Source organism: Abramis brama (genome assembly GCF_963993115.1).
Source record: "Abramis brama genome assembly, chromosome: 14".
NCBI lineage: Eukaryota > Metazoa > Chordata > Actinopteri > Cypriniformes > Leuciscidae > Abramis > Abramis brama.
This window is the reverse complement of record NC_139976.1, coordinates 38,481,362-38,491,001: the sequence shown is the minus strand read 5'-3', so window position 1 is coordinate 38,491,001 and position 9,640 is coordinate 38,481,362. Positions and strand designations below refer to the sequence as shown.

General features: G+C 36.3%; 2 protein-coding genes across 3 annotated transcripts; one reads left to right on the top strand and one right to left on the bottom strand.

Moving 5' to 3' along the window:
• Positions 1-266: 266 nt before the first annotated feature.
• pts (6-pyruvoyltetrahydropterin synthase) lies at positions 267-4,675 on the bottom strand. 2 transcript variants are annotated; one of them, XR_014608895.1, is made up of 7 exons: positions 4,466-4,654; positions 2,465-2,544; positions 2,336-2,358; positions 2,208-2,264; positions 1,655-1,725; positions 1,346-1,553; positions 267-353 (listed from the first exon to the last, which is right to left on the bottom strand). XR_014608895.1 is itself a non-coding variant. In XM_084134421.1 (6 exons), the coding sequence occupies exons 1-6, from the start codon at positions 4,528-4,530 to the stop codon at positions 1,421-1,423; spliced, it is 429 nt and encodes a 142-aa protein (XP_083990547.1). In that variant the 5' UTR covers positions 4,531-4,675; the 3' UTR covers positions 702-1,420. The 2 variants fall into 2 exon arrangements, 1 of the variants encoding a protein (XP_083990547.1); XM_084134421.1 differs by lacking the exon at positions 267-353 and having other exon boundaries at positions 702-1,553; positions 4,466-4,675.
• Positions 4,676-5,187: 512 nt separating this feature from the next.
• rcvrnb (recoverin b) lies at positions 5,188-9,634 on the top strand. Its single transcript, XM_084135531.1, has 4 exons — positions 5,188-5,879; positions 7,083-7,210; positions 7,856-7,967; positions 8,514-9,634. Exons 1-4 carry the CDS (start codon positions 5,627-5,629, stop codon positions 8,630-8,632), a joined length of 612 nt encoding a protein of 203 aa, XP_083991657.1. The 5' UTR covers positions 5,188-5,626; the 3' UTR covers positions 8,633-9,634.
• Positions 9,635-9,640: the final 6 nt, after the last annotated feature.

Here is a 9,640-nt window from a genome sequence, read left to right as displayed (position 1 = left end):
TTTGTTATCTGGGATATTGACATGCTTTGATACAACTTTCACTTTTAAGTATTTTATAAGGTTTAATTGATGCCTTTCTCATCATTAATGTCACTTGATATTGTATTCAACCCAAAAGGCTCAGAACACTCGCAGCTGCACATGTTCCTGTATTCATTAAATAAACATTTTACCTTCGGAAACATGAGATTAAATAATGACTAATCTCTCAGTAAAGCTCTGCATTCGCTATTTTCAGTGAAGCATTTCAGGAATGACAGTTTAATAATGGCAATTTTACTCAATTTTATTTAGTTTCTTGTTCAGAACGATCATAGTTCTCCACTGTCCTCCTGCAGAAAGCTTGTGTTGATCTGACGGAAGAAATATAAAACATTTCTGCATCAAACTTCACTAGACATTCTGTCCAAACACACATGCGTTCATGCCAGCGTTTCTTTCTCCTTCTCAGATCACCTCGGAAAATGAAACGCATGACAAGACCAGCATAATATTGAATTTACAGTAGATATATGAAAGATTATGTGTTTGAAGAGTGCATGTAATCACTGATAATCCTCACATCGCGAGGTCAATACTGTATATCTCTTTTATTATTTTATTGTGATGCAGGGCCAAGCTTTTCTCCAGATTGAGATATTGGCATAAATCGCTGCTGTTGCTGGTTTTGTGTTTAATGCAGTCAAACATCTAGAACTAGATCTTATTATGTAAACTTTATTGGGACGCACTCGATACACGTGTAGCGCCATCTACTGGAAGGACAGATGAACTACAAAACATTTTCTCAGCAAGTGCATTGAAAAAACGAGCTTTAGATGAGCAAACACACACAACATTAAAATGTCGACAACAGATTTAAGTACAAAAATGAAACATTTTCATTATTCATTAGTACAAATACTTTGAAAATACAAACAAGCCTGCTTTTGTTAAAAAAGGCTTTGAGAAACGTAAAAGATGGGGTGCCAAGACTGTTCACTTGTGTGTGTGTGTGTGTGTGTGTGTGAGAGTGTGTGTGTGCGTGTGAGTGTGTATGAGTGTGTGTGTGCGTGTGAGTGTGTGCGCGAGTGTGTGTGTGCGTGCGTGTGAGTGTGTGTGCGTGCGTGTGAGTGTGTGTGCGAGTGTGTGTGTGTGTGTGTGTGAGAGAGAGAATATGTGAGTGCGTGTTTGTGTGAGTGCGTGTGTGTGTGCGTGAGTGAGAGTGTGTGTGAGAGACAATATGTGAGTGCGTGTTTGTGCGTGTGTGTGTGTGTGTGTGTGTGTGTGTGTGTGTGTGTGTGTGTAATCTCTCAGTGTTTAATAGGATCAATCTCCCAGCTGATCCTCAGTCTCAGTGTCTTACATTAATCTGATGTTCTGGTGTTGCTCTCACTCATTAATATACTAAAGCCACGAAGGCTTCTCTGCTGATCTGGGATCAGTGACTCTGTTCTCCTCGGTACACCACGATGTTTTTGTCTGTTTCGTACACTTTGATCTCGTACAGGCTGTCGGGGGGGAGAAGCTTGGCCATGCTGTCCCAGATAAACACGGACAGGTTTTCTGTAGTGCTGCATGACGAATAAACACAAATATGTGGTTAAAATGCCAGTATCATCATCATCATCATCATCATCATCATCATATGTGACGACAAGGCTCTCCGTCACACCTGACAACATCAGCAAAGTAAGGGACGTCCTGGTCCAGGTTTTTATGGTCGAGTGGTTTCATGATGGCCTCCTAAAAAACACAACTTATTAAACCTTGCACAAGTGCTCACTCCTTCTGTTCGCCATTCATCATGCATTGTTTTTATTTGACTTATTTCAATCCTCGTAGAATGGCTAAAATAATTCAAAAGCATATTAAATATAACATTCATATCCTGTAGATTCAGGTAAACTGAGAGACTTCTGTGTTTGCAATGACTGGGAAAAGCTGTCCTGTTTATCCCGAATGAACACACAAAATGTATATATTAACTTTAATATATAATAACTTTTATACAACTATTCTTATTTATCAATGCTACATTTTTCAAAATGTCATAATCATTTGCTAACTGTGATTTTGTATATGTATATTTCTGAACACATAACACACTAAACTGTAATGTGGACTCCTGCACTCTCTGTAAAGCTGCTTTGAAACGATGTGTATTGTGAAAAGCACTATATAAATAAACAGGAATTGAATTGAATTAATTTTTAACTACTAATGACCTCGATATAGTCCTTGAGGTCCGTCAGGTTCATCACCATTCCTGTCGTCCGGTCGATCTGAGAAACACACGAGAGTTCAGGTTCACGATACACTGATAATAACGTGTGCCTATCATGCACATCCATACCTTTCCTCGGACCGTCACTTCAACTAGAAAACAGAAATATCATAAACATATTTATTGTGTGAATGCATGAAAAATGTATGATATATTAATTTCTAACGTGATCATAGTTTACTGGCACTACATGCTCACCTTTATAGTTATGACCGTGGCCATTAGGATTGTTGCATTTTCCAAATATTCGTTTATTCTCCTCATCACTTAAAGATTTGCTTTAAAAAAAGAAAAAATTAAAAACAAATGAATAATAACAATAATAATACATTTGACAATGACTTAAAATAGGCAGATGTTGAAGACATTTATTGGTAAAATCAAGGTTTAGGCCGGATGTTTTAAACTGTGTTTTTTAATTTTAATTTTTATTATTATTATTATTTTATATATAGAATTTGATCTTAATGAAGACACATAAGAATAGAAAACACCCACTGTTATAAAATCATGCCATTCAAATAAAAAGATTAGCAACGAGTTCTAGGTCTTTGTTACTTTTGTTCTCATAAAACATATTTTAATGCGAAACAGAATTTAACTTTCAGTAACTTAAACATGATTTATTCCAGTTTCATCCAAAATCTATTGAAAACTTTACATAAAAAAACAAACGAGTCAACTTCTCTTTTTCAGTTAAACATTTAACAGGGTAGAAAGTGTGGCTTCTTCTTTTACTGTATTAATGAATACAATATTTAAAGGGGATTAACCCAGCTTTCATCTAATATTATCAATTATAGAGCTCCAAAAAAATTCCCTCTCAGAAATTTTTTATTTTGTTTATGAAGAATATTAGAAATATGTTTGTTGTATTTTTTCTCAGTTAATTCAACAGCGGTTTTGTTTTTTTCACTGTTGGAGAGTTATAGCAAATATGACTTTAACAAGCTGAATCAGGGCTAGAGGAACAGCTGTAATGACTCAAATTAACTAAGCCAATTAAGTCTTGTTTACATCGTCAAGATAAAGCATCTGGATGCAGGGGCGGATCTAGAAAAATATTTATGGGGTGGCGAGAAAAATAACTGTGCCAAGTAATGTGATAGTTAACAGACAGTACAAAATTGTCATTTCTTAATATAATTGAACTATACTTCACAGTGATGAATCCACTGCTGGGTGCACCTCTGTCCCTCTAGGGGGGTTCGGGGCATGCCCCCCCCCCCCCCCCCCCCCCCCCCCCCCCCCCCCCCCCCTAAGAAAATTGTGTGCTTTTTAATGTTGAATTCATCAATCTGGTGCACTTTGAGAGTTCAAAATTAAAAGCTCCAACCCATATTCAGTGTGCAAATTAAACAAAGAAAAATTCAAACCTTTTTTTAGTAACAGTGTCTGTCTAGATTACACTACTAGCCTACATAATAATAGTTATAATATTAATCCCATGATAGTAATAGCCATATATTGCAAAACAAATGCACTGAAAAATAAAGGAAACTTTCATAATTAGTTTTGTACTAATTTCTATACTTCACATTAAAGATGTGATTGGGCCAGCCCAGTGTCAATCAAGAAAAGAACCAATGGGCCGCTGATCTACGTGTTTAATTAAAAATGTCAAAAAAACCTAACGCTGACTTTTTTTTCTTTTTCTTTTTTTGGCCGATGCATTACGACGGCACTAACCCAGCGTCGCCAATTAAGCAAAACAAAACAAAACGAATGGGCCACAGATGTACGAGTTTTATGGGCTGTTAAGACAAAGACAAAAAAAAAAAAAAATAGCCTATTAGATGTATCGGCCCAAAAAGCACGACCTTTACTAGTGCCACCCCAGTAGATCCGCCCCTGTCTGGATGTTATAAACTACAATTCCCAGAATTCCTTCGTGATGACGCGGCATGTTGCACTGTCTTCCTGCAACAAGTAGCTTTCAGCCTATTCATAATTTTCAGACTGGTTGTTGGAATGAGATCCAAACCAGTTTAACGAGATTTCATATTTTGATCGAGGAAGTGTGAAAGATGTGTAAAGTTAGCCTGAAGACAAATGTGAGACAGACACACAGGATCAGACGCTCATGCAGCGTTAGTGAGAGTTAGAAGGCGAAACGTTGTTTGAAAGAGCGTGTTTTAAGTATAATTTTATTATTATTATTATTAATTTGCTATATGAATGTATAATAGTGAGCTGTACCTGTGTAAGCGATGGCTCGCGCAGAAGCTCTGCACGCGAGTGATGAACCCGATGCGCTCAGACATGTTCTCTCAGAAACCTCTCTGTGTTTACAGTCCACAAAGCTTTATAAGTAACAGATGCTCTGCACAATATAGAGTTCAGACGATTCAGTGTACATTGGAGGCGTGGCTTAATCGAGCCTTCATCTGCGCTAATCGATTACAGTGTGACGTCAGCACTTTCCGCGTGCATTAAGCTGCTCATGATCATCACGTGTCTTATCTAACATCTGGACAAATGTCATATTATTCCATATTCCATAACACACATATGACATTTGTTAATATATTAAAGTAATATTATATATAGGCTGTGCACACATACATATATATATATATATATATATATATATATATATATATATATATATATATATATATATATATATATATATTAATTGAATATGTTACCAATATAAAATTAATGTTTTATTTATGTATGTACACACATTTACAATATATAATAATATTTTTCATTATATATATATATATATATATATATATATATATATAATGAAAAATAAAACATTATGTAAATGTGTGTACAATATCATAATAATTATATATATATAATTATTAATAATATATATTAGTTACCATTGTGCAATAAAGCATTAATGTTGCTCAAGCAATGAAACAAAATATATCTTAAAAATGTAAATATTCTAACATTTAAATTATAAATAAATTATAAATAACATTTATATACTATAAGTGTATTATAATATGTGATATATATTTTTATTATCATTAACATAGTTGCCATTGTGCAATAAAACATAATGATTGAATATTGTTTCTTGAACAAATAAACCAAAAATAATTGGTATTGCCTCTCAATATTGATCAGTCTCTCTTCTAATCTCACACATTATATATATATACATCACTCCTCTATGTTGTACCACAGAAAATGTGTTTAGCAACAGCATATTGTGATTTAATCCGAATGCATCAAATAAGATCAAGAGGTTTCCTGCTGTGACATAAGTCTGATATATTCCTGGAAATCTCTCACTATCAAATCAGCCATAATCACGGCTTCATCCCCTGTAATCCTCCGGTGGGTTTAAAAGCAGATCCTGGACACTCGCTCACAATCTGAAAAGTAATTGAGAAGATGGGCAATGCTAAAAGTGGAGCCCTTTCCAAAGACCTCCTGGAGGATCTGAAGATGAACACCAAGTACAGCGAGGAGCAGCTCTACGTCTGGTACCAGAAGTTCCTGAACGAGTGTCCGACGGGGCGCATCAGCCGAGAGCAGTTCGAGAGCATCTACGCTAGCTTCTTCCCCGACGCCGACCCCAAAGCTTACGCGCAACACGTCTTCAGGAGCTTCGACTCCGACAGCGACGGAACGCTGGACTTTAAAGGTGCGTAAACATATTATGCATCTTTTCTCAAGATGTAATATAAATCTCTGGTGTCCCCAGAATGTGTCTGTGAAATTTCAGCTCAAAATACCAGATCATTTATTATAGCTTGCGTATATGCGTATAGCGCGTAGTGTGCATGGCATTGGCGTTTTCACAGATTCGCGTTTTTGAGGTGAGAGATGCAGAGATGATAACGTTTTTCAAAATTTTTCTACTCTTGCACCTTGGAACCTGTTTCAGCGTTTGCGTTCTTGAGTCACCAGGAACACATCAAGGGTTTTCTGTTAGAACGGTGTCGTGTAATAACTAATGATCTTCGCAATGGAAGTGAATCAATTAAAACTAACTTTATCTGGACAATAACTTTATTCTAGATCTGCTGTAAAGCTTAAACAATCTCTGTTACTGTAATCTCCTGTTATCACTGTAAAGCTGCTTTGAAACAGTCTATATTGTTAAAAGCGCTGTATAAATGAAGGAGACTTGACTTGACTAGTTTGTCAAATTTGCTCCTTTTTGGATGTGAGCAAAAATGCGCCGTTTTTGTGTGTGTCCCTTTAAATGCAAATGAGCTTTAGCTCCGCCTCTGTTCAGAAGAGGGCGGAGTCTTTACACGAGCTTCAGAAACTCTGGCAATAACAGAACAGGCCAATCTCACTCATCCAGAATCCCAGAATCACCAGGAGCGAGTGCAGCCTTACGGAGAGACTCAGGAAGAGCTTCTGAATGTTAGTGGAGACATTTCTGTAGTTGTTGTGGAGTTACACTGATCATCTCATCATCATGTTGAACTTCTCCACAAGTGTCCACAGTTCCTGAGGTGTTTATAAGACAGCGGTGACATGTTCTGGTCAATAGTGTTCAGTGCTCGTCTGAGCTCAACCACAGAACAGCTTCAGGCTTTGCTGGATCTTCATCATTGCGTTAGAACTGGTCTCTGTCGTCGCTTGTGGAACCAAATGTCAGCTGGTGTGTGTAAACGTGCAGATTAAGGGCCGTAATATTATAATAAGATCCTCTTCATACGTCAGAAGGAGAGCGAAATCTGATCGGCTTATTTTTTGACATGCTTGCAGAGAAAGGCTCACCAGAACACAGTTACTGGGTTTCACTTTCCACGTTCTCTGGGTTGTAGAACCACCCGATTATAGCACTTACACACGGGAAAAGTCAGATTTTCATGATTTGTCCCCTTTAAAGAGTACATCGTGGCCCTGCATCTGACGTCCTCCGGGAAGACCGTGGAGAAGCTGGAGTGGGCCTTCGCTCTGTACGACGTGGACAGGAACGGCACCATCACCAAAAACGAGATTCATGAAATAGTGAAGGTGAATAAACACCAGCTTTATTCACACACTCCAACTCTCGGCTAACGAGGAATGTTTTGAAAACGTTATTGGCAACACTTTACAATAAGGATCATTACTTAACATTAGTCAGCTACCTTAGTTAACATGAACTAAGATTGAACAATTATTTTCCAGCATTAATTAATCTTAGTTAATATTAATTTCAACATTTACTAATACGTTATTAAAATCAAAGGTTGTATTTGTTAACATTAGTTAATGCACTGTGAACTAACATGAACACACAATGAACAGCTGGATTATTATTAACTAACATTAACAAAGATTAATAAATACTGTAAAAAAAAAAGTATTGGTTATTTTTAGTTAATGTTAGTTGATACATTAAATAATGTTAACTAATGAACCTTAAAGTGTTACCAGATTATTTCTGAACGTCCAGTTTTTTCTTAGGAAACATTCCATTTTGCAAACATTATGAGAACGTTACTTTTGAATCTGAACGTTCCAAAACAAGTAACATTTGAAAAACGTTCAACTAAAACATTTCAGAAAATAAATGTTGTATAAATAATGTTTTTTGTGCTAATGTTCTGAGAACATTATTAAACACCAGATAACGTTGAACGAACGTTACTGAAGAACGTTTGCTCCTCTTTGCAGTCAATATTCAACATGATCTCCAAAGAAGACCAGAAAAACCTTCCGGATGACGAGAACACTCCAGAAAAACGAACTGATAAAATTTGGGACTTTTTTGGGAAAAAAGAAAATGGTAAGTGACTATTTGCATGTGTTAAATGTATTAGATGACAAAGATATAGAATAAGGAAAAGCCTTTGATTTAAAGTCCCCCTGTAGTCAATACTTTTATCCCTTAAAACTCATCTCTGATCACCAAATGACATAATTAAGTGTTTTTTCTTGAAAATATCTTGAATGTAACTCGACACCCTTGCCTCATTTAGTATGCGGTTCTATGAATATGCAAATGAGCCCCGCCTCCACTCACTCAGCTCAGAGATCCACTGGTTGTCGATCACACGTTGATCTGATTGGTTACAAGGTAGTTTGTGACGTCAGAAACACCAGCGATTTCAAAGCGTGTTTTTGAGACTGTCTTTGGTTCACTGCAGTTTTAAGGAGAAAATACTCAGCAATGGAGTCGACTTATGAATTTACACATGGTTTGTCTTAAAGCATATTAAAATCACCACATAGACACATAAACAACATTAAACGCTGGATTTACACCACAGGGGGACTTTAACAGAATACCCTTTATTGAGCTTTGAAGAATGCATTTTCTTTATATCGTCAGGTAAATTAACAGAGGGAGAGTTCATTCAAGGAGTTATGAACAATAAGAACATTCTCCGGCTGATTCAGTTCGACGAGCCGCAGAAGGTCCAGGAAAGGCTCAAAGAGAAGAAGCAATGATGTGTTTAAATTACTGCTACTTGTTTTAGTTCAATCTGACTCTTTTAAATAATTAAAGTGTAAAAAGTCAATGTGCATTTCTACTGTTACATGCTGACTGAGTTAAACTACTGATAGGAATTCAATTCAATGTGTGCCATGAAATATACATGTAAAAATGTTGTTTATTACCACCGACATGCAGTATAAAACATAACGGACGGTTAAAAATGGCAACAGCAACAGGAATGCATTTAATTTTCCTCTGCATGTCATGAAATACACTGAAACAAGCAGTCCATCGGCCATGTGACCCACAAGGGTCAAAAGGTCACATTCACAGTCATCTGTGAAACATGCCAATTATGCAAATAATCCACAACTCTTGGCCATCAATAAAACACTATATAACAGTCATGCAAACGTTTCATTTTAGTATTCTACTGATGCTACTATATTTTACATTGAGTGTTTGAGCGTTCTGTTGTTCTTAGTTCTAGTGTGCATTCTTGTATAATGGAGTGAAGATATTTGCTGTAAACTGTTCAGTTTAATCGTGCTCTTTCTTTGCAATTTGAAAATGTTTAAGCATATCAAAATGCAGTGGCTCTCAACTGGTGGTTTTGAAGCTAAATGCATATAATAAAATACATCTAACAATTTTATCTAGCATAGATAGGATAAGGCAACAATGGAAACATTAATGCATGTCAAGATTTGCATTTCTGTCGTTTTTACTCAATGATGTGGATAATAAAGCAGGTGATATTCTGTATGAGTGTCAATCACAGTTGGTTTTACTGCTGTATCAATCACTACTCCTGCCGTATTCATTGAAACAGATCTTCAAGGAGCTGATGAGGCATTTTTTGAGCAAATGAACAACAGTATTTCAAAGCTTACATTAGATTGTGGACCTTGCATCATATAGATGTACAAAAATCAGGTATCAAAAACATAATGGAAGCCATTTACTATGGAAGCTTGTTTCTGCCACGGAATAAAAACTAAAAAGGTCATTACGATGTA

Bases quoted from the DNA above. Each gene is read 5' to 3' on its own strand.
- pts (XM_084134421.1), bottom strand. From the start codon at position 4,530: ATGTCTGAGCGCATCGGGTTCATCACTCGCGTGCAGAGCTTCTGCGCG. The intron at 2,545-4,465 runs GTACAGCTCACT...CTTTTTTTAAAG, and splicing joins GCGAGCCATCGCTTACACAG to CAAATCTTTAAGTGATGAGG. The intron at 1,554-1,654 runs GTGTGACGGAGA...TTCGTCATGCAG, and splicing joins TACTTTGCTGATGTTGTCAG to CACTACAGAAAACCTGTCCG.
- rcvrnb (XM_084135531.1), top strand. From the start codon at position 5,627: ATGGGCAATGCTAAAAGTGGAGCCCTTTCCAAAGACCTCCTGGAGGAT. The intron at 7,211-7,855 runs GTGAATAAACAC...TCCTCTTTGCAG, and splicing joins AGATTCATGAAATAGTGAAG to TCAATATTCAACATGATCTC. The intron at 7,968-8,513 runs GTAAGTGACTAT...TTATATCGTCAG, and splicing joins TTTTGGGAAAAAAGAAAATG to GTAAATTAACAGAGGGAGAG.